Source organism: Cyprinodon variegatus, unplaced genomic scaffold, assembly GCF_000732505.1.
Source record: "Cyprinodon variegatus isolate N-32 unplaced genomic scaffold, C_variegatus-1.0 Scaffold403, whole genome shotgun sequence".
Lineage (NCBI taxonomy): Eukaryota > Metazoa > Chordata > Actinopteri > Cyprinodontiformes > Cyprinodontidae > Cyprinodon > Cyprinodon variegatus.
In genome coordinates, this window is record NW_015150856.1 from 153822 (window position 1) to 173461 (window position 19640).

The 19640-nt window shown below is 37.2% G+C and overlaps 1 protein-coding gene across 4 annotated transcripts in view; it reads left to right on the top strand.

Moving 5' to 3' along the window:
• The first annotated feature begins 10260 nt into the window (after positions 1 to 10260).
• Positions 10261 to 19640, top strand: part of zdhhc14 (zinc finger, DHHC-type containing 14) — a 53676-nt gene continuing 44296 nt past the window's right edge. For 3 of the 4 annotated variants that reach the window (XM_015387807.1, XM_015387806.1, XM_015387808.1), the window contains exons 1-2: positions 10262 to 10770; positions 11307 to 11594. In XM_015387807.1, the coding sequence (XP_015243293.1) occupies positions 11359 to 11594 (236 nt within the window). In that variant the 5' untranslated portion in view covers positions 10262 to 10770; positions 11307 to 11358. Of the gene's footprint in view, positions 10771 to 11306; positions 11595 to 19640 lie in introns of all 4 variants that reach the window. The other variant, XM_015387805.1, reaches the window with a different exon arrangement.

The following is a 19640-nucleotide window of genomic DNA, read 5'->3' on the forward strand; positions in this document are numbered from 1 at the left end:
AAAACTTATTAATGTTAAAATAAATAAATATAAATAAACTGAATTGAATTGAAAATGCAACATTAAAAGCCCAGACCAAACGTTTATTGAAATTATGAGGAAAGATTTTCTATATACTGACACAATAAGCCCCAAATATTTAAGTTTCAGCAAAAATGTTCCTTCGATGTTGGCCTCTTATGTGCTAAAAAAAAACATGTAAATTCAACCATTCAGATTTATTCTCTATAATAAATTTTAAAAATACTGTAATAAATTATCTTTATTTCAATTTGTATTTCACAGAAGGTATATCACAAATGATATTTGATTAAAAAGGTTGAAGTTTGATCATTTAACAAGAAAATGCTCTAAGAAGATAAATACATTTTGTAAGGCACTGTAAGAATAATGATGATAATATTAACCATACTGAATCATTTTTTTCAGCATACAACTTGATTTAATTGTATAATTTTAATAGTTTTTCTTAAGAAAAGCAACACAGATATGTGGTGGGCGCATCGGAAAAAAAAACTTAATGATTTTCCCTTTTCAGCCTCTATCTTAAATAAGTAGTTGTGTTTTTTTGGAATGGTTTTTTTTTTTTTTTTCAATCATCCGCATGAATAGAACTGCTAATCTTAATCGACTCAAACAATCTGGATATTAATAATAAGCTTCATGGTCCTGTTATGCTACTTTAATTACAGTACTTTAATTTGCTCTGTTGTCATGGTTAATCCAGCTTTTGCTGCAGAAATGAAAAAGATGATATTTTTGTGGTCAAGTTTCATTAAAACTTGGTTAGAATGTTCATGGCAATGAGTTGCACTATAAATATAACAACAGAGCTGTTTCTATTCTAATTTAGATATCCTTCTTAGAACAGAGTGGAATGATCGTAATCCTCATGGTTAGAGCAAACAAAAGACTCAGTTCAGTCTCATAATGAATCTATTTAATTAAATCAGATAACTAGTAAAACAATCACAGCCATGAGTAAAACAATCCATTGTGCTTTGAGGGAGTTTTTAGTGATAAATTAGCACATAGTCATGCAAACTATGAAGTTAAAACTAAAGGATTCATCTGGATTGTTGTTTTTTGTATTGATATATAAAATCTGAATTAAGGCAAGACGTTTATTCTCCACATTTTATTTTTCTTTTAGCTAAATCTAAACTTTCCACCTACCTGAAGGCTATATCAGGGACACAGTAAATGTGTTGGAAGATTCCCTCGTCAACTTAAAATAAATTCTTTAACTTATATAAAAAGATGTGGTGGAAAATGTTCTTGTACAAAATGTTCTTGTACAAACCATGCTCATTCTGAAAAAGCAGTGGCAGCATCATGCTGGGGGAATGATTTATTCAGCAGGAACATTAAGGTTGATCAGGCTGGGTGGAAGAAGACAGATTTGTAGTTGACAAATACATGAAATTGATTCATCTTCAAGTAGGAAAAAATGAACATTCAGAAAGATATACACAAAATATTATATTTTATAACATAATATTTATTAATATATAATATATATATTATAATATAATAATAATATATAATAAGAATATTTAAATATTAAAATGGCTGATAGACTAGATTGAATAGCTGCTTTTATAAGCATCTTTATATAATTTATAGTGTTTTGAAACCTAAAGTAATTACAAATTTTATTTTATTTAAAGTGAATAAAGGCAGTTAAACACCTTAGAATAAAAATGAACCCTAAAGCTTTTAAATGCTCTTTCCTTCACATCAAAAGTATATGCTGCTCTACTTCATGACTGTCTGTTACATAAAATAACAAAAAAAAAACATACACATAGATGTATGTGTGATTTTTGGTTACAAAACGTGTTCAATGGACAGGAATACTTCTGCAAGGTAACTTAATTGTTATCTGACCCTCACATCAGCTTATATTGCTAATGATACACAGCGCTTTAATGTTCAAATATCCTAATATTTTGGGAAAATGCTCATTTTATCATAAAGTTATACATTTTCTTAGAAATGTCTCCTGCTTTTGTTGGAGGTTGGCATCTACAGATTGCTCTCCCTAAGCCCAGGGAGATACAGACATCAAGTCAAGCTAATTTAAAGCTGCCTTTTAATGATACTTTAATATTTTTGCTGCTGGCCATGCGAACGATGTAAAGTCTGCTCACAGGCTGTGATCTAGTCAGGCTGCTAGATTAAAAAGGCTTGCAATCACTTATCCTCCTTTAATCACAATTTGCAGACTCTTTCTACTAAATTTAGAGCTAATTTGAGGGTTGATTTACAATGTGGAGAAAAATAAATTATGTCTTTGCTTCCGGGCATCTGTTTGGACAACCTGTACTATTTTCTCTTGTGTGTATCTGCACATAAAAAAGAAGTATATTGTATAATGTGAGTTCCTGTGTTGTTATGAAGTCTTGGAAGCCAATGATACGTGGAAAACTACCCTTACTGTTCTGCTATGAAAGGCTGAGTCATAGAGCTCTGACAGGATAGATGAGGTGGCTGTAAGGAAGACAGGTCCGCCAAGTCCAGAAGCTAACCTGCTTGGGGACAATGTTTTAGATAAAAAGAAGAGGCTGATCTCCCTATATAATAAAGTAAAATGGTTGCAGTCATGTGTTCACCAAGAGCTGATTAACTTACTTGTGATACGGCCTTGAAAAACATTTTACACTTGTGTTCCTGCACTGAGCTTGATGCATGTGCATGGAAAACACTTCTACTGCCATTAACCTGACACTGCTTAACAAATCTCAGTCTAAAAGCATTAGTATGAAGGGCCAGGTGATCATTAGCAACCATCAAGAGCTTCTAAAGCTTTTAAACAGACTAAGCTCTGATCTGCAAAGTCCTAAATGGTGAGAGCTAAATTGTGAAAATAAAACATTTCATGTGCAATAAGTGGTGTGTTGCAAGCGATCTACAATGACTAACAGATAACAGTTGCAAAATTCTGCTCTATTTAAATTAGGAACTTGTGTGTCCTATTTAAGGGTAATATTAAAGTGTTTTGTTTAAAAAAAGAAGGTGAAAAGGGGTTGGTTTACCAGCAGAAGTCCTCAAATGACAAAACAAAAAAGCAAAACAAAACACAAAACTGTTACATTATTTTATCACCAGCGATCATCATTCCTTAACCTGAATAACAAGGAAGACGGGTTAAAGTAGTTTGTTTTAAGCACCACAGATGTGTGAGCAGTAGACATACAGAGGGAAGCTATTTATTTAATAAATAACACTGATCAGTACACAGAAATATGAAAATAGCACTATCATATCCATCAGTGCTACAATTTGTTGCATGAATTAGATTCTGTAAAAAAGCAATTTGCTCCAAAGTAATGTTTGCTTAAAAGTAAACCCCAACATGTGTAGAGTTTCAGAGCAAACCACAAAGTCAGCTGCTGAGCAGCAAAGGAAAAAACTGGGAGATGCCTCTGTAGGTGACCTGGAACGATAAATCAGACTAAAGAATATGCAGTGTTTGAGGGCAACAATTAGCTTTGCTTAATCGACGATTTTTCTCTTCTGTTTTAATACTGTTTAAATATGTGGACACAGACTTATTATTCTCTCTCTCTTGTCTGTAATTGCACCTTTGCCTCCTTTTCACCACAACGCTTGCAGACATTTTTCCAGGCAAGTTTGCACCTGACTTTCAAACGAGCTAAATATACACTAGATGGAGAAACTGCAAACCCTTCATTTCAAAACTGATGAAACAGAAGCTAAGGTATGTTGGTCTGCTTATACAGCCGGACTCAAACACTTCAAGTATTACTTAAGGCGCTGCCCACTCAGCAAAAATTGGTTGAAAAGACATTGAAAAGACAACTTGATTTGCGTCCCAACAACTTCAACATTTAGTTCGTAAGTGAAAGGGGAAAAGCCGTAATTTTCACTCTATTATTGGAAAATCAGACCAACCAAACACAGCCCAATTTTCATTAACTAGGCTATTTCTGGACTAAATCAACACTATGACAGACTGAGCAGATTTAGCCTAAAAACCAGCGTCTTAATGACACCTGTTGTTTGGTGGGTCACTCTAAATCTTTGTGCCTGCTGCTTCTTTTATTTTAGAAACACAAACCCCTTGTTTACTTTGGTTAGTACATCAGCTTTACGCATGCTACCATGTTTGCACGTTCTTTTACATATTCAAACCTTTAGAAGGTTTGGCTCTAATTGTTGCAATTTTGACTTTTTGCTTCACACTCCTACCAGTAAATATCTGACTGGTTCTCCATGCAGATTCATGATCATAAGCAGCATTTGTGTGGTTTGTAAATTTAGCTGAGCCTATTACCAAATTATTTGAATATTTGCTTTTATTAACTGATGGATGACAGCTAAAAAATAAATTAAATTAAAAGCTAAAAATACATCATGAACAGGGTTAAATTCCTGTCTAAGATGTAAGATTTCTCTGATTTATAGTGTACCCTGCAAGGTATTCTCAATTTTTTACTTGAGTTTAGGGGGGATGAGGGAGGATGGCATATCCCTTCCTAAAAAAAATCTTAAAAATCATCCCCCGTTTCAAATGAGCATCCCCCATACCATCCCTTGTTACATTTTATTACTGAATGTGTAACATTTCTACTACATATTAACAGTAATGGCAATAATATTGCCATTTCAATATTTGGTGCAACCAGCTGATTGCATCGACTCATTGACTTGAAGGCAATCCCTCGCACTAAGCATGCTTGTAGTGACAGTGGAGAAGAAAAACTCCATTTTAACAGGAAGAAATCTCCAGCAGAACCAGGATCAGTGTGAGCGGCCATGATGATGAAATGGGGATCCCTATGTCCTCCAGAAGTCTAAGCCTATAGCAGCATAACTATAGAGATAGCTCAGGATAAATAAAATCAAAGAAGTGGCCTATCATGACTATAAAGTTGATCCCAGAGGGAAGTTTGTCCTCTGCATTTGTCCCTAACTATGTACAGTAGGGGCGTACTGTAAGGTGCCTTGGTCAAGGTCAATGACCAGCGTACCTCACATGTAACAACCATACCATGCATATTGCTTTAGGTTAATAAACTATATTAATAAGGCTATGTGTGCTTCCAAAAAAAAAAATTACACCATCCCCCTTCTTTCTTTTTTTTTTTTTTTAAACTAGACTACTGACTGATAATATCAACTTTCACTTGTCAGTTATGTGCTGCAGATGAATGTCTTATATGCTTACATTTAAACTCTTGTAGCTTCTGAGCTTCTAAGTTTTGCATGCTTTTGTACATATTTGCACGCTCAAATAACAAAGAAATAAAAACTAGATTTAATTTGTAATTACTTCAAATTTGCTTGCTAGTTTACTCTGTATAACAAAGCTTTTTCAGATTAAATGAATAGCTGCCAGACTTTTCTACAGGGACCATGGATAACTGCAGAGCTGTGGGAGAGAATGAGGTGGACTGCCTGGGTGACTTCGGAAAAAAAAAATAAGGAGGTGGGCAAATGTGACAGTGTCTATGTAGGTGTTGGAAAGAGGACAGAAAGCACAGTGAATGTAGGCTGGTAAGGCATTCCGAAGCTGAACAGGAAACTGATTCATTGGGAACCTGAAACTGACGGACCAGCAGAGCATGAGTTATATCCTAGCAACACTGCATACTTGTTTTCAGAGAAACTCTGCAAATAAGACAAACACAGAGCCCCTTTTATTGAACAATTTTGTCTCTTTCTAGTTATTCAATGATCTTGCTTCCTGGTGACCATCATTTTAACAGGCGCAGCTGAAGGAGCAAAATCAAACCAAAATTAGCCCTCTAATAGTAACTGTAGATGGTTGGTGGAGCATTCTATGGCATCATCTATTAATACCTTAAAAGTATCTTGGATTTCTTGTTAACCTTTTAGACTAATTAATCAATTATGACAAAAACCCTTTTGCTTTTTGATCACGCTCACATGGATAGCTTCTTTTAATCAAAAAAATATATATATATCCTGCCGATTACTGTTGTTAGTTTTAAATCTTGTATTTCATATTGTATAATATAGATTATTTTATTCAAGGGTCTGGGGGTCTCATAAAGTGGTGTATTATCACCTCTGTTCATTGTAAAAAATAATTTGCAACGACTCAACGCAAAACTGATTACAAAGAAAAACTGTCTGTCAAAACAAAATTAAAAACAGTCTTTCAAAAGGAGAACACAAATACAACTTAAAAGGAACAGATATAAAATGTGATGGAAAGATGTATTTCTAAACAGCCTGAACATTCAATTAAAACCATTTAAAATGTTTCTGTATTTAAAAGAAACCTGATAGAGTTGAAGCAAATAACAATGGGTAATGTTGCGTCAGTTAATTAGTAAACATTGAGTGTTATTTTGCATATGGGGGGAATGATGTTGAGTTGATTCCAAAAAGGTTAAAAAACAATCCACTTGACTTTGTTTCCAAGTTTGAAGATGTTTTGCTTCCCATCCAGGAAGCTTTTTCAATTCAAAATGAAATTCAAATGAAATAGCGTTATAGCAGAAATAGCAGCAACATCAGAGATGTGCAAAAATGACAGCCGCAATTTATTTAACTAAGGTAAGGTTTCTATCATTACATTTTCTTTTATTTGTTCATGCCGCCCCATGTGGTTGTCATCTTTATTCCTTGACTCCTCTGGATTCTCATGAGTGTAGTCTTTGTTTACTTTAAAATAAAAAAAGAAAGATAAAATTAAAAATAAATAGTTTTGAATAGTTCAGTGTTTTGCAGTGGTAAAAATTGCTAAAGGCCGGACCTGTTTGAATCCACAGCCAAAACTCTTCCGGTCTCCTATTTTCAAGGACTTCGAATATCCAGTCCAGGTAGACCGGGACCTTAGAAGACGCAGCACATAAATTAGAACACAGCATATCAGAGGTGTCAAGTAATGAAGTACAAATACTTTGTTACTCTACTTAAGTACACTTTTTAGGTATCTATACTTTACTCCATTACTTATTTTTCTTCCTACTTCTGACTTCTACTCATTATATTTTCACACAAGTATCTGTACTTTCCTTGGCTTTTTAAAACAAAGGTCACTCGTTACTCTTGGCTTCGGTTTAATGTTTATAAATATTTATTTCCTGTCTTGTGGGAATCCACTGCAGATCATTGGCTCCATCCACATATAGTGAAAAACTGTATAATTGGATGAGTCATAGAACGCAAACAATCATTGGTTAGCTAAAGGAAATCATCAGAAGCAAGCAGGTGTTCTTCAAACTGCAAACTCGAATTGTCTATGACATGCAACAATGTTGGATTCAGAGAAAGATGTTGAAATGTCTGAAAGGTTACACAGGGGAGAGTGCATCGGGAGACGGAGACCAACAAGACCATCCGTGGCCCTATCTCAAAGGATTTAGTCGAAAAATTGAGCTTTCAATTCATATAGTGGCATCTGGCTGTTTTTTTAAAGGTTACTTATACTTTTATACTTTAAGTCAGGGTTCTTCAACGTTTTCCAGGCCAAGGACCCACAAACTGATGGTGAGATGGAGAGGAGACCCCCTAATTATATATATATGGTATGAAATTGTGTTATTTCAAACTGGTCCTTTAGTTACAGACGGAGTAATGTAATAAAGTAATTTCTCCCTGGGATTATTAAAGTATTTCCGATTCTGATTCCTCATTGATGGGACAGGTGTTGTGAATGAAACGGTGTTGAAAGAGCTCCTGCGTGTCGCTGAATGTGTGCATTGATGACTGAAAGACGTCTTCTGCCTCCACTTATCTGTTTACTACAGTGTGTTGAATTCATGTTAATGTGTATTTAAAGACATTTCAATTACTGGAAAATATTGCAGGGGGGAATATAAAAAAAATTCATCAATGAAAACTTTTGAAACCCCCATGCAGTACCTCCGTGGACCCCCAAGGGGTTGCGGACCCCCTGTTGAAGACCTCCACTTTAAGTAGTTTTTGGAGCACATACTTTTTCACTTTTACTTGAGTAAAGAGGTCAAGTTGATACTTCAACTTTTACCAGTGTTTTTAAACTGCAGTATCTATACTTCTACTTAAAGGAGAAGTTCACTTTTTAACACTTTAAGCCCATTTTCTGTAGTGTCCAGGATGAAATCGAATGATCGACACCAAAATTTTGACAATTGCTCCTGTCTCTGCTTTTTGGCTCATGCAGAATCCACCCCTGGCTGCTTTAGAATGGCTTCCATAGAGCATGTCCGATAATGTCCTTAAAACAACCTTAAACGTCAGCGCTGTTCAATGACGTTCCAAAAAAAGTTTCGTAAAGAAAAAACGTTCCTGTAGTGTTTTATTTAGCATTTTGTAAATCCCATTGAGTTCTGTTGGAATAGTCAATATTCCCCTGCCACCGGAAACGGAAATGGGGCCTGTTTACACAGTTGTAGTCTTTTCGGTTCACTCTGTGTACTCCGACGTCGAGAATCAAGAATCCACCTTTCGTATTCCATTTTCAGAGTTTTTTAAAGTGTTTAACAGAGACGTTAGCACCTCGACGTCGGAGTACACAGAGTGAAGCGAAAAGACTACAACTGTGTAAACAGGCCCCATTTCCATTTCCGGTGGCAGGGGAATATTGACTATTCCAACAGAACTCAATGGGATTTACAAAATGCTAAATAAAACACTACAGGAACGTTTTTTCTTCACGAAACTTTTTTTGGAACGTCATTGAACAGCGCTGACGACCCGGTGAGTAGCATATTTTAAAAAAGAACGTTTAAGGTTGTTTTAAGGACATTATCGGACATGCACTATGCTAGCCATTCTAAAGCAGCCAGGGGGTGATTCTAAATGAGCCAAAAAGCAGAGACAGGACCAATTGTCAAAATTTTGGTGTCGATCATTCGATTTCATCCTGGACACTACAGAAAATGGGCTTAAAGTGTTAAAAAGTGAACTTCTCCTTTAAAGGGGAACGCCGTTTTTTTTTTTTTTTTTTACATTGGGCCCTTATTTTTACATTATTACATCATATATGTATTACATCACTCATCCGGACTGGAGTTGTGACAGGCAGCCCGGGCCACAGGTGGCTACCCTCTACCTCTTATATATTCGGCTAGCTAATCTGAATCGTTCAATTCCATTTCAAGAGCGAGCTCATCTGTGATAGTAGCACTAGACATCTTCCAGGCATGTGAGTAAAACTAGCAGCAGTTCAGCGGACAGGAAGAATGAATGACAGGTGCGTAGATGACGGCACACACACTCCGCTTTGCTTTTTAAAAATATAAATATAAAAAATATAACCCCGGATATCTTGGGGACAGTGATTTGCCTACATGTTATGAATGCTGGCTTACCATAAATGATAAATTATGAACAGTTTAGTTTGTGCCTTCAAGTCGATCGCCCAAAGGAAGACGTTACTTCGATATAACCTCATGGAATATCTTCAGAATAGCTCCACATGACACAAAACTCATATGGGTGAGTAGAACATGATGCAATAATGTAAAATCAAGGGCCTCATGTAAAAAAAAAAACAAAACAAAAAAAACGGCGTTCCCCTTTAAGTAACAAATGTGTGTTCTTTTGACACCACTGCAGCACATATCTCTCCTTGGGTCAATGCTGTAACTATCAGTAAGCAGAGACTGCAGTTGCTTAGGGGTCCCCGACCTCTTAGGGGCCCCGTCACTGACACCTGGTTGCCCCCCTACACAAATGTGGACTATTACATGTCTTTGCAGATGTAATGGTCCAAAAAACTACTCTAATACCCATCTGACCCTACATTAACTGACTGGACCGTATTTATACCCCAACAGTCTTTTCCAACCATAAAAACTCGTTCTTTTCAATATGTTTAAACATAAATACTGCTCTCCGCATCATCATCTGCCATGGTTGTTGTTTTTCTTGCTGCTTCTGCCTAACAAGACGCAGAATAGTGACCTTTGTCTGAAAGTATTAATGACGTTCAGGTCGGATGACTCCGACCTGGCCGTTCAGACACAGGTCGCATTTAAAAAGATCCGATTCGTATTGGATTCGGGACCACATAGCCAAGCAGCCTGGGTCCGATTGGAAAAAATTGTGTGCTGTTCAGACTGCCAGTAAAAGGTCAGATCCAGGTTGCATATGGGCAAAAAAATCTGATTTGTGTCACTTCAGGCTGCAGTGTGAACTTAGCGAAAGTTGTGTTGTTACACCATTGCCTTGGGTGGACCCTCTATGGTCCCCGCACCCCGGTTTGGGAACCCTTTAAACGGAGCTTCCTGTCTCTGCAGCTCCTGGTTTCAGCCTCGGCTGAAGGGGGAGGAGCAGGCGGCGGAGCTGCTCTCTGCTCCCCTCTTCATGTTTGTTGTTTGCGAGGCTGGCATCGCTGTGTGAGGACGGGGGATTGATGGAGGGTGGAGGACCCTCCTGTCCTGTCAAGACGCTTTCCCGTGGAAGCTGAAACTTTTCCGCCCCTTCGATTAAATTTTCAAGAAGACACGCATTTATGACGCTGTCTCTTCGATCCTGGCATGAGCCGCTCTGCCATATGGCTGCTAGCTCTTGATTGACTCGTCTTTCCTGACTGACGTGCAGGATGCTGGAGCTCCTCTGAGGGCGCTTTCTCTGGATTTTCCTTCCCCTTTCAGAAAAAAAAAAAAAAAAAAAAGACGAGAAGTTCTCCCCCTGTGACGAGATCATTTTCAACTCATCCGTTCACCCCTAAACTTCCAAAAATGGTCTCCCTCGCTTCGGCTCGAAACAAACCGGGATAACGACGAGAGAAGCTAGGAGACGACACCCCTACCGACGGCGGCCAATGTCACTTTCCCCCGCCGGGTAAGGCATCGATTCAGCGGGCAGCCGGGATGCGACGCCTCGCTGTCTGTTAATGATCCGTGGTTGACAGCGCCGCCGAAAACTAAACTAAAACCTTGTAATTTCCCCCTTTTTTAGCCGAAAAAACAAAATCCAAAGAGTTTATTGAAAGCTTTTAGTCAATTTTGAACTGAAATGGCGCTAATATGAAAAGCACCAGCTTCTATAAACTTAAATCTATATTCTTAACTTGTTAGCCACATTAGCCTGTTAGCTAGACTTTATTTATTCAGTTGGGTGGACCTAGCAAGCTCGCTTTCTACTGAAATACATGGTAAACTTTAGAAATACATAATTTATTACTTAATGTTAGGTTTTCTTCAGTTGTTTTTACTAATATTGCTCTTATTAACTGTCAAGGAGACACTGAAAGCTAAACTTTAACGTTCAGGTTAGCACAGATATTTGTTAATAACAGGAAGTAAGCTTCACTCAAACTTTACTCTCATTCTTTTCTGTAATTTGAACTAAACTTATTGTTTTTCTCTCTTCTACAGAGGCAGCCCTGGCTCTGGATTTATTTTTGTTTTGTTTTAACCGCTGAAATTGATGCATATTGGGGAGTCCATGAGAGAGTGCGAGTACAGTCAGATTAGCACTCGCAGCTCTACGCCGATGGAGACCCCGCACAAGAAGAGGAGCCCAAAGAGGAAGAAATGGGAGGCCTTCCCGGGGCGGAATAAATTTTACTGTGATGGAAGGATTATGATGGCCAAACAGACTGGGGTTTTCTACCTCACACTGGTCCTCATCCTTGTAACCTGTGGGCTGTTTTTCACCTTTGAGTAAGTATTAGTATCACATCTGGGATGCTTGTGGTAGATGACAGCTTGGATTAGGGGGGTTTGAGTCTCGGATGCCAAGTTCCTTGGGGCCCCATAAAACTTTGTTTACATGTATGGTTAATACAACTATTCCTTATTTGTGCACATTATGTTTTTGATGAAAATCCTTTCGCTAAAATGCCATCAGAACGCTTATAATATTAAGTGTCTCAGCCCCCCCCCTCAGCTCACCACACTGGATCAGTCCATTTGCTCCAGATGTTCAGAGAGGTCCAAACAGACAGCAGCAAAACAGTTGAAAACAAACGGTGTAAAGAGCAGTTTTGCCAACTTCCAGCTTTAGTTGCCATATTTAGCTACTTTTCAGACACCTCTAACACTTTTATTTCAAAGTGCCAAATCTAGCGACTTTTTTTCTGCTACTGGAGACTTTGGTGACAACATATAGAAGCAGCGAACTCTGCTCTCCAGAGCCAGTAGATTTGTAACGCCGCCTCCTGCTCTTCTCTATCTTGTCTGCTGTCATGATTCATGCAGCTATTATTTCATCCAAATGAAAAATGGAGAACAGATAAGCAGATCATGGCTTGTCTACAGTGAAAAGAAGGACTCTGTTATTTAATTTTGCCGTCACCTTTTTACAAACAAAGGAAGGAGCAATCGGCTAAGTGAGTTTAGTGCTTGAAAAAAAATCCTTCATTCCTTTGGAGACAGCATGAGAAGTCAGCTGAGTACAAAAAATAGAGAGGAAAAGAACAAGAAAATGGAAAAGAAGAGGGGTACAAAACGTAGAACTAATAATGTATGTCTGTTCTGTTTTATGTGTTGTGTTCTCGTCTTTGCCTAGGGCCCTAAATTTCCTAAATCCACCCCTGGTTGCAAACAAATCACTTATCTCAATCGTTTGGGTCTTGAGTGGCTGTATTTCCCCTTATTTGACCAGATTCAGGGAGACATCCAGATTTAGCCTACAAGGTTAAGAGGATGGAGAAGCATTTGATTTCATAACATGCCTATGGTATATGGTTTTTTTTCCAAGTTTGTGAAAATGGGGATGGGCAGCATTAGAATTCAAATGATGTTTACAATCTACTATAACAGCTAGATTGAAATGTCCTCTAAAACCAGAGGTGTCCAGTAATAAATTACAAATACTTTGTTACCTTATTTAAGTAGAAATTTTGGCTATCTATACTTCGTTACTTAATTTAAGTAATTATTTTTAGACACATTTTTGCTTCAACTCCTTACATTTTAAAAATGTTTTGTTTCATTTAAGCTCATTTTCGTTAGGGCTGGTTGGAATTAAAAAAAGAAATAAAAACCATTAAAATATATATATTTTTTTATCCAGACAATCAATTTCTTTGTGTTTGGACTCAGAGCTGCACCACATACCAAAATAGATAGTTTTTCCAGATGATCAAAAGTTTTAACATTAGTTATAAAACTACGAAAGTATAAGGAAGTTATCATCCAGAATTGTATAAAATTGTTCTTTTAATAGAGTAGTGCGGTAAAGAATCTGTCCATAATGTTTTTTCCTGCATTATGTTAACTTTTATGCTTTTAAGTAGTTTTAAAAATGGTACTTTTAAACTTTTACTTGAGTAAAACGTTTCAGTTGATACTATTAGTGTTTTTACAGTAGGATTTCTAATTCTACTTGAGTAATAAACTTTAATACTTTTGACGCCTCTGTCTATAACAAAGACTTACGACTTAAGTGTTGTGCAAGTTTGTACCAAATAACTTTTTTCATGAAAGCTTTTCATAAGCAACCCTTCTTCTTCCGAGGGATTCTGAGGTGAAAAACTTAAGGAATGACTAAACCGATAAAAAAGTAACAAAAATAAACCTTTTCTTTGACCATAAGCAGATGAAATCAACTGAGTTTAAATCTGTATGGATCAATGTTGTTGTCATGGCCAGCAAAGTTTGAATAAGTCTTTATTTTTTAAACTATGAACAACTTTGTTTTTTTGCTTTATTAAAGAAGATCTTTCATACTTAGTTCATATAAAATAAATTAATCCTTATGGCGGCATATTAAAATGTAACTTTAATTTAGTATTCTGTCAGTACACACTGCTGTGAGTGTTTCTGCTATCAAAGTTTATGAAGAAAGTCCAGCATTTTTTATTTCAGTTTTATGTGCAAACATTCAAGTGTAAGAAACCTAAGAGCTGAACTATTTCATTAATACTAAAAGCAGAGAGGAAATGATTGATTTAAAAAGATACTCTTTCTATTACGGTATTGTGTGCCAAAGCTGCTTATAGTTTGGAAATCAACGATAAATCCAAACGTTTTGTTTTGGAGATGTTGTGCTTTTATAACTTGAAGGCCATACCTTAAATTATGAATGATTTTAAAAGAATTGGTGCTTTTAGATCAAATGAAATATTTGTTGTTGGGTTTGGGCATCTGTTTCTGAAACTTAAAACAAAAAAACATGCACACCAGCCTTTTCTTTTCATGTCCTTCAGTATTTCTCAAGTGGCAGACTTTAGTTGGATGCTTGTGACTCGCTGGTGCTGCAGATATTCTGCTCACTTTTTTTGGTTACAAATGCAGTGCCTTTGATATCGGTGCTTTACATTGGTGGAATTGCTGATATCAACTATTTAGTCCAAAGGCTAATAAGATTTCGATAACATGCTGATAACATTGTGCATTTTGTAATTTTTTTCTTACTTTACAAAGACAAAAACTTCCCCTGTCTGCTACATCTATGTAGAGATAATTAAGCAGATATAGTGGAAGGCGTAGGGTCTGTTATCCTGCTAATGGCCTTTTCAAAGCCCTACTTTTTTTAATTCTATGATAGTATTAATTTCCAGGCTTTATTTGACAGATCAACGTGTTTTTTACACTTATAGTCGGGGTTTTTTTAAGGTATGGGTGGAAGATTAACAGTAGCGATGTCAAACTTTAGACGTTGAAGTTAGGCTCCTATTCTCTCTATTCCACTTTTAACACCATGTTTTCTCTTTAGCGCAGCAATAGACCACAAAGCGGTGAGAGAGCAGTTCATGTTAAGTCGCGGTTTAACCTTTGCTCTATAGCGGTCTTAGATTTGACCTAATTTGAAAATGGAAAAATAAGAGAGTCATCCAACAAAATAAAGATTCTTTCTTTTATTTAATTTTTTTCAAGTTCTAAGCCAACCAACCTTTCTGTACTTATTGTACTCAAGTTTTCTCTCTTTTACCACTAAAAAAACTGCTAATAAACATATAGTGTGCTCTTCTGTTTGCTACTCCTCATCTTTCCTCTGTGAGTGGATTGCATGAAGCAGTATGTGGATAACAGCCTATGTGCTGCCATCACTTTATTGATGGTGTGCAGTCTTTCTCCAGTGGTTAGCTCATCACTCTGACATCTCAGAAACCCCTGTCTTTGTTAGAGTCCTGCTTTGTCATGGGAATTGTTGCACAATTGGTCGGTGTTTATCACTGTGACGCCTTTCACCACCAGAGAATGCTTTATTTTTTTATTTTAGAGCAGGGGTGTCAAACTGGTTCCAGAAAGGGCTGTGTGGCTGCAGGTTTTCTTTCCAACCAAGCAATAGCACACCAGACTCCAGTCATCTCATCAAGTGAGTCCAGTCTTGAGTTAGTCAACATGATGACATAATGGAGATGAATGGAGTCTGGTGTGCTATTGCTTGGTTGGAAAGAAAACCTGCAGCCACACAGCCCTTTCTGGAACCAGTGTGACATCCCTGTTTTAGAGCGTATTAGTAATGTGGTGAGTATCACCATTGGTGTTTCGATACGACATTATCAAAATATTGCAATATTGTTTTCCTATCAAACTTAAATGTATAGATAAAAAAGCCAGGGCTGTGTATGTTCATCAGAAGATATTGATGATTTAGTTATTTTGGGGTCTGAGTCAGTCCACGTCTTCCACTGTGAGTGCCTCCACTACAGATATAGGGCCCTATAAAATCTGTTTCATTTTTTCCCAAATTCCGTTTTTTCCGTTTTAATTTTTGAAAATGAATTTTTTTCCATTTTATGTACTGGTATGTATTTTTGTGCTTCCAATCAATGGAATGCTGACAAAAGTTGCAAAACAATAGTTTACCTGACACGTAAAAGTCACGAGGGAACTGCTCGGCTCTGTACTCAGGGCTTAGCGTCTTGTTTCTCATATTTTTTGGTGAAAGCGGAGCTGTGGAGAGCCGCTTCGCCATTTTTTCAATGTTTTGATGGAGGAGGGTGAGCGGGAGGGGTTATGTCCTTGTGGCCGTGTTCTTCTCCTACACAAAAACAGAATTTCATTTCAAATGTAGAAATTCCGCGTTTACATTAGATTCTGCGTTAATTTGCCAATTCCGCGATTCCGTGATCGCGGAAATTATAGGGCCCTACAGATATGGTGCAGCTTCGCAAAGCAAAACGGCTCCATAGCGTCATCTGACAGAGTGGCGGTGCAGAGGTAGCCCACTTCCCCTCAGTTTTAGTTAAAGGTATTTTGTTTGTTTTTTTAAATCGATACCAGAAACTGAAATATCAATATTATATCAGGCAGCCGAAAATCACGATATATCGCCAAAATGATTTTTTCCCCACACCCCTATCCTACGATATATTCAGATGTATTTGTGAAACTTTAGAACCCCTAATGCATTTAAAGTCTTTCTCCTGTATTTTTTTTTTTTTTATCTCTAAACTTAAAACTCAAACATCCTCTCAAATTATTCCCTTTTCTACATAAGTTACGGAATTAAATTTAATAAAAACTCCAATTTGTGTACAGATTAAGCCTGATTACCACTAACAGTCTTTGGTTGGAAGTGTTGATATAATTACTGTTACCAAGAGTGAAATCAATAGTTGAGAACTGCAGATTAGCTTTATTATTACTTTAAGTGTAAGACTCTCATTGTAAAGAATTAAAGACCTCATACCTCAGTTCATCTGTTGCCTTGATGTTAGTGACAGAATGCAGTTTGTTCTACAGCTTCTGGCAGATTCTTGAAACTGTAATTAGAAAATCTCCTCTGCTGCTCCTAGTCCTATGAATCCGACATGTAGACGAGGGTTACAAGTTAAAGAGGTAAAGCAGATTTTCTGATGATCACTTACATCTGATTAGATGCTAATTAACTTAGGGGAGTGAGAGGATGCAGCTTTTGGATTCCTTAGATCAACGACTATATCTAGATTAGATTTGCAGTGCAGCGTATTTATTATTGGCAAATCACTGTGGCATGGCAGGCTTGCTAAGGCTATCTGTGTATTGAATGTAATCGTTTTGTCGCTCATATTTTGTTGGGCTGCATAAACTAATCTGATTAGTGACCTGTAAAGCTCAGTGTAAGTCATTTATTTATCCTGAATAATGCAAACAAGTTGAAAGATAAAGTGGATCCTCTGTAGGTTTTTACTTTTGAAATTCATTGCTGTTTTTCTGATTTGATGGAATCAGAAGTTTTGATTTGGAGATTAAAAACTGCAACACATTGGAAGTGTTCTCTTTGATCCTGGCTATTTAAGTTATCCAGTTTACACATTTTTCTTGATGCTGTTTATACCCAAAACCTGAATCTTTTTATATCTTTCTATATAAAGCACTGTCTTAAAGCTCATGTTGGTTTCTAGTAGCGCTGCAGGATTCATTGAATCTATATTGGTGTTTGAATATCAGCACCAGTCATCTCGTTTTCACTGTGGAAGGCTTGGATACAACCTCTGGGAAGTTATTGTATTTCAAGCACCATTAATTCAAGCGGATAAATAATGTTTGCCCTGTTTCCGTGGAAACCAACACCAAGTATATGTTTATATACTTGGTTTATATGGGGCGAGTGTTGGCCCAGTGCAGGGATCTGCAACCTGTGGTTTCAGAGCCATATGTGGCTCTTTGGACCCTCTCCAGTGGCTCTTAATAGTCGTTAAATGTATATAAAGAGGTAAATAATATATTATAATAAATACCCGTATTAACAGCTTTAGGTTTTTTTTATAAGACAGAAAAGAGTGGGATTGAAATAACCAGAAATATGTTTTTAGAGACATTTTTCTTTGAATTAGCTAGGAAATTATGTGTTTCAATATTATTTTAAAAGCTAAAAATACACAAATTGTTTAAGATGGCAACTAATTACCTATACAAGATTTAAAAAAAAAAAGTTTCTTTTTTTTTTCAAAGTCATGTTATATTTAGCAGCTCTAAACAAATTTTACTTGATTGGACTCAGGGAAAAAAATGGCTCTTTGGATATAAAAAGTTGCAGACCCCTGTTCTACTGGGATAGAGTAACTGTTTCGATCCCAACAGCCTGCACTCTGGGTTCCTGAGCAAAACCCTTAACCCCACACTGCTCCCCGAGCACTGTACAATGGCGGCCCACTGCTCTCCAAGGGGATGGGTTAAACGCAGAGGTAAATATCTCCAATTATTTATTATTATTGTATAACTAAAGTGTTAAAGATGGAATTGAGGAAAATGCTTGTGATGTGCCGATGCCATTTTTTATTTTTTTTTTTGCCATCATGGCTTTTTCAAGCTGCTGCCTACCTTTGTGAAGCAGGGGAAAGAAAAACTATTACAAAGTGAATCCAGTAGAACTTTTTATTGCCTATTTAGAATGGGTGACAATAGTTAAATAAACTTTTGTCTCCCAAAAGGGTATCGGTGTCCTATTTGTTGGTACTCGCCGATACCAATAACACCCACAGTATTGACATAGTACTGGATCGGGGCCCTGCCCGATACTGGTTTCTGTCTTGGTGCAACGCTAGAAAATACCGAAATTAGTCGGGGAAATATTTCCTCCTGTTGTGTAGCTCTACTGTCTGGTATTCAGCTAATGGATAAATCTCATACTATACTGCTGTAGTTGGGTGTGGAGCTCAGTCTATAGGTCTGACCTTTGAATTTCATTGCTGCCTGTCTGCTTTGTGTGCCCTGTGTTTAAAGTCTCTCCACCTCAGTGCTGTACATCTATCAGCTGTGACCTGTGGACCTTTTCAGCTTTTGTGCTTTGTCACTTCAGCGTCAATGTGAACAGAGCACATGATCAAAGGGCACCATGCTGTGGTGCTGCAGGGGCTGAGGCTAAAATCACTTTAACATAAAAAACGTATATAAAACGGGAGACAGATGTACTAGAATATCTTTTTCAATCTGAATGAACCCTGCATCCAAACCGTGTCAGATGTTGCGTCTCCTGCTCTTCCCCAGATGTCTTACTTCCTACTGTGTAGAGTCCCGAGAGCAGGAATCCTCCTTCTGTCTGATGTTTGCTGTGACTACACAGGGACATTTTACAGGAACACCATGTAACCACAAAAACTACATTTCAGCTAAGCATTGTCCGCCCTGTTCAAGCAGCCTTCCCTTAAGGCTGCCTGAGTCCTCCTGACTTCCCCACCCTTCTCCCATTAGCTGAAAGGAGACATTCATCAGACAGGACGATGGTCAGCAGACCTGCACATTGGCTTATGTTGTCATTAACTGTAATGTGTTTCGATTAGTTGAGTTTTCCTAAGCTCATTCACTAGTTGACAGCACGGTGGATTGCAGCTCTTCATTCACTTTGCAGCGATATCTTTTGCAGAATGTTTTTCATCTCTAGTGGATCACTTTCTGCAAAAACACATTTCAGGGATGCAGACATTTACGGTCTCTCTTGTAGCTGTTTTCTTTGTCTCTGTCTAAGGGGTGCTCAAGCCTTGCACAATAAACCCTGGTCTGTTTATTATTCTGTTTCTTGTTCCTCCTCCAGATGCCCATGTGGTTTGTTGTTTCATATGTTGCTTTCTTTCCCATATGTCTCATAAAAGTTCACTGTGGCTGAGGTTTGAAGAACAATTTAAATGATTCCAAGTTGGGAAACGTGTATTTCTGATCTTTAGTTGCATTTTTAGGGTGAAAAAATATCTAATAGGTGTGAATCTTCTTGTTCTGGTGATGATTTCAAGGCTGGTTTAGACTTTTGGTCAAATTTTGGGGTTTAGTTAATGTTAAAAAATTAGATGTTCTGATTATTTCTGATTTAAGATGAAAATTTGCTAATGGATTAGGGTT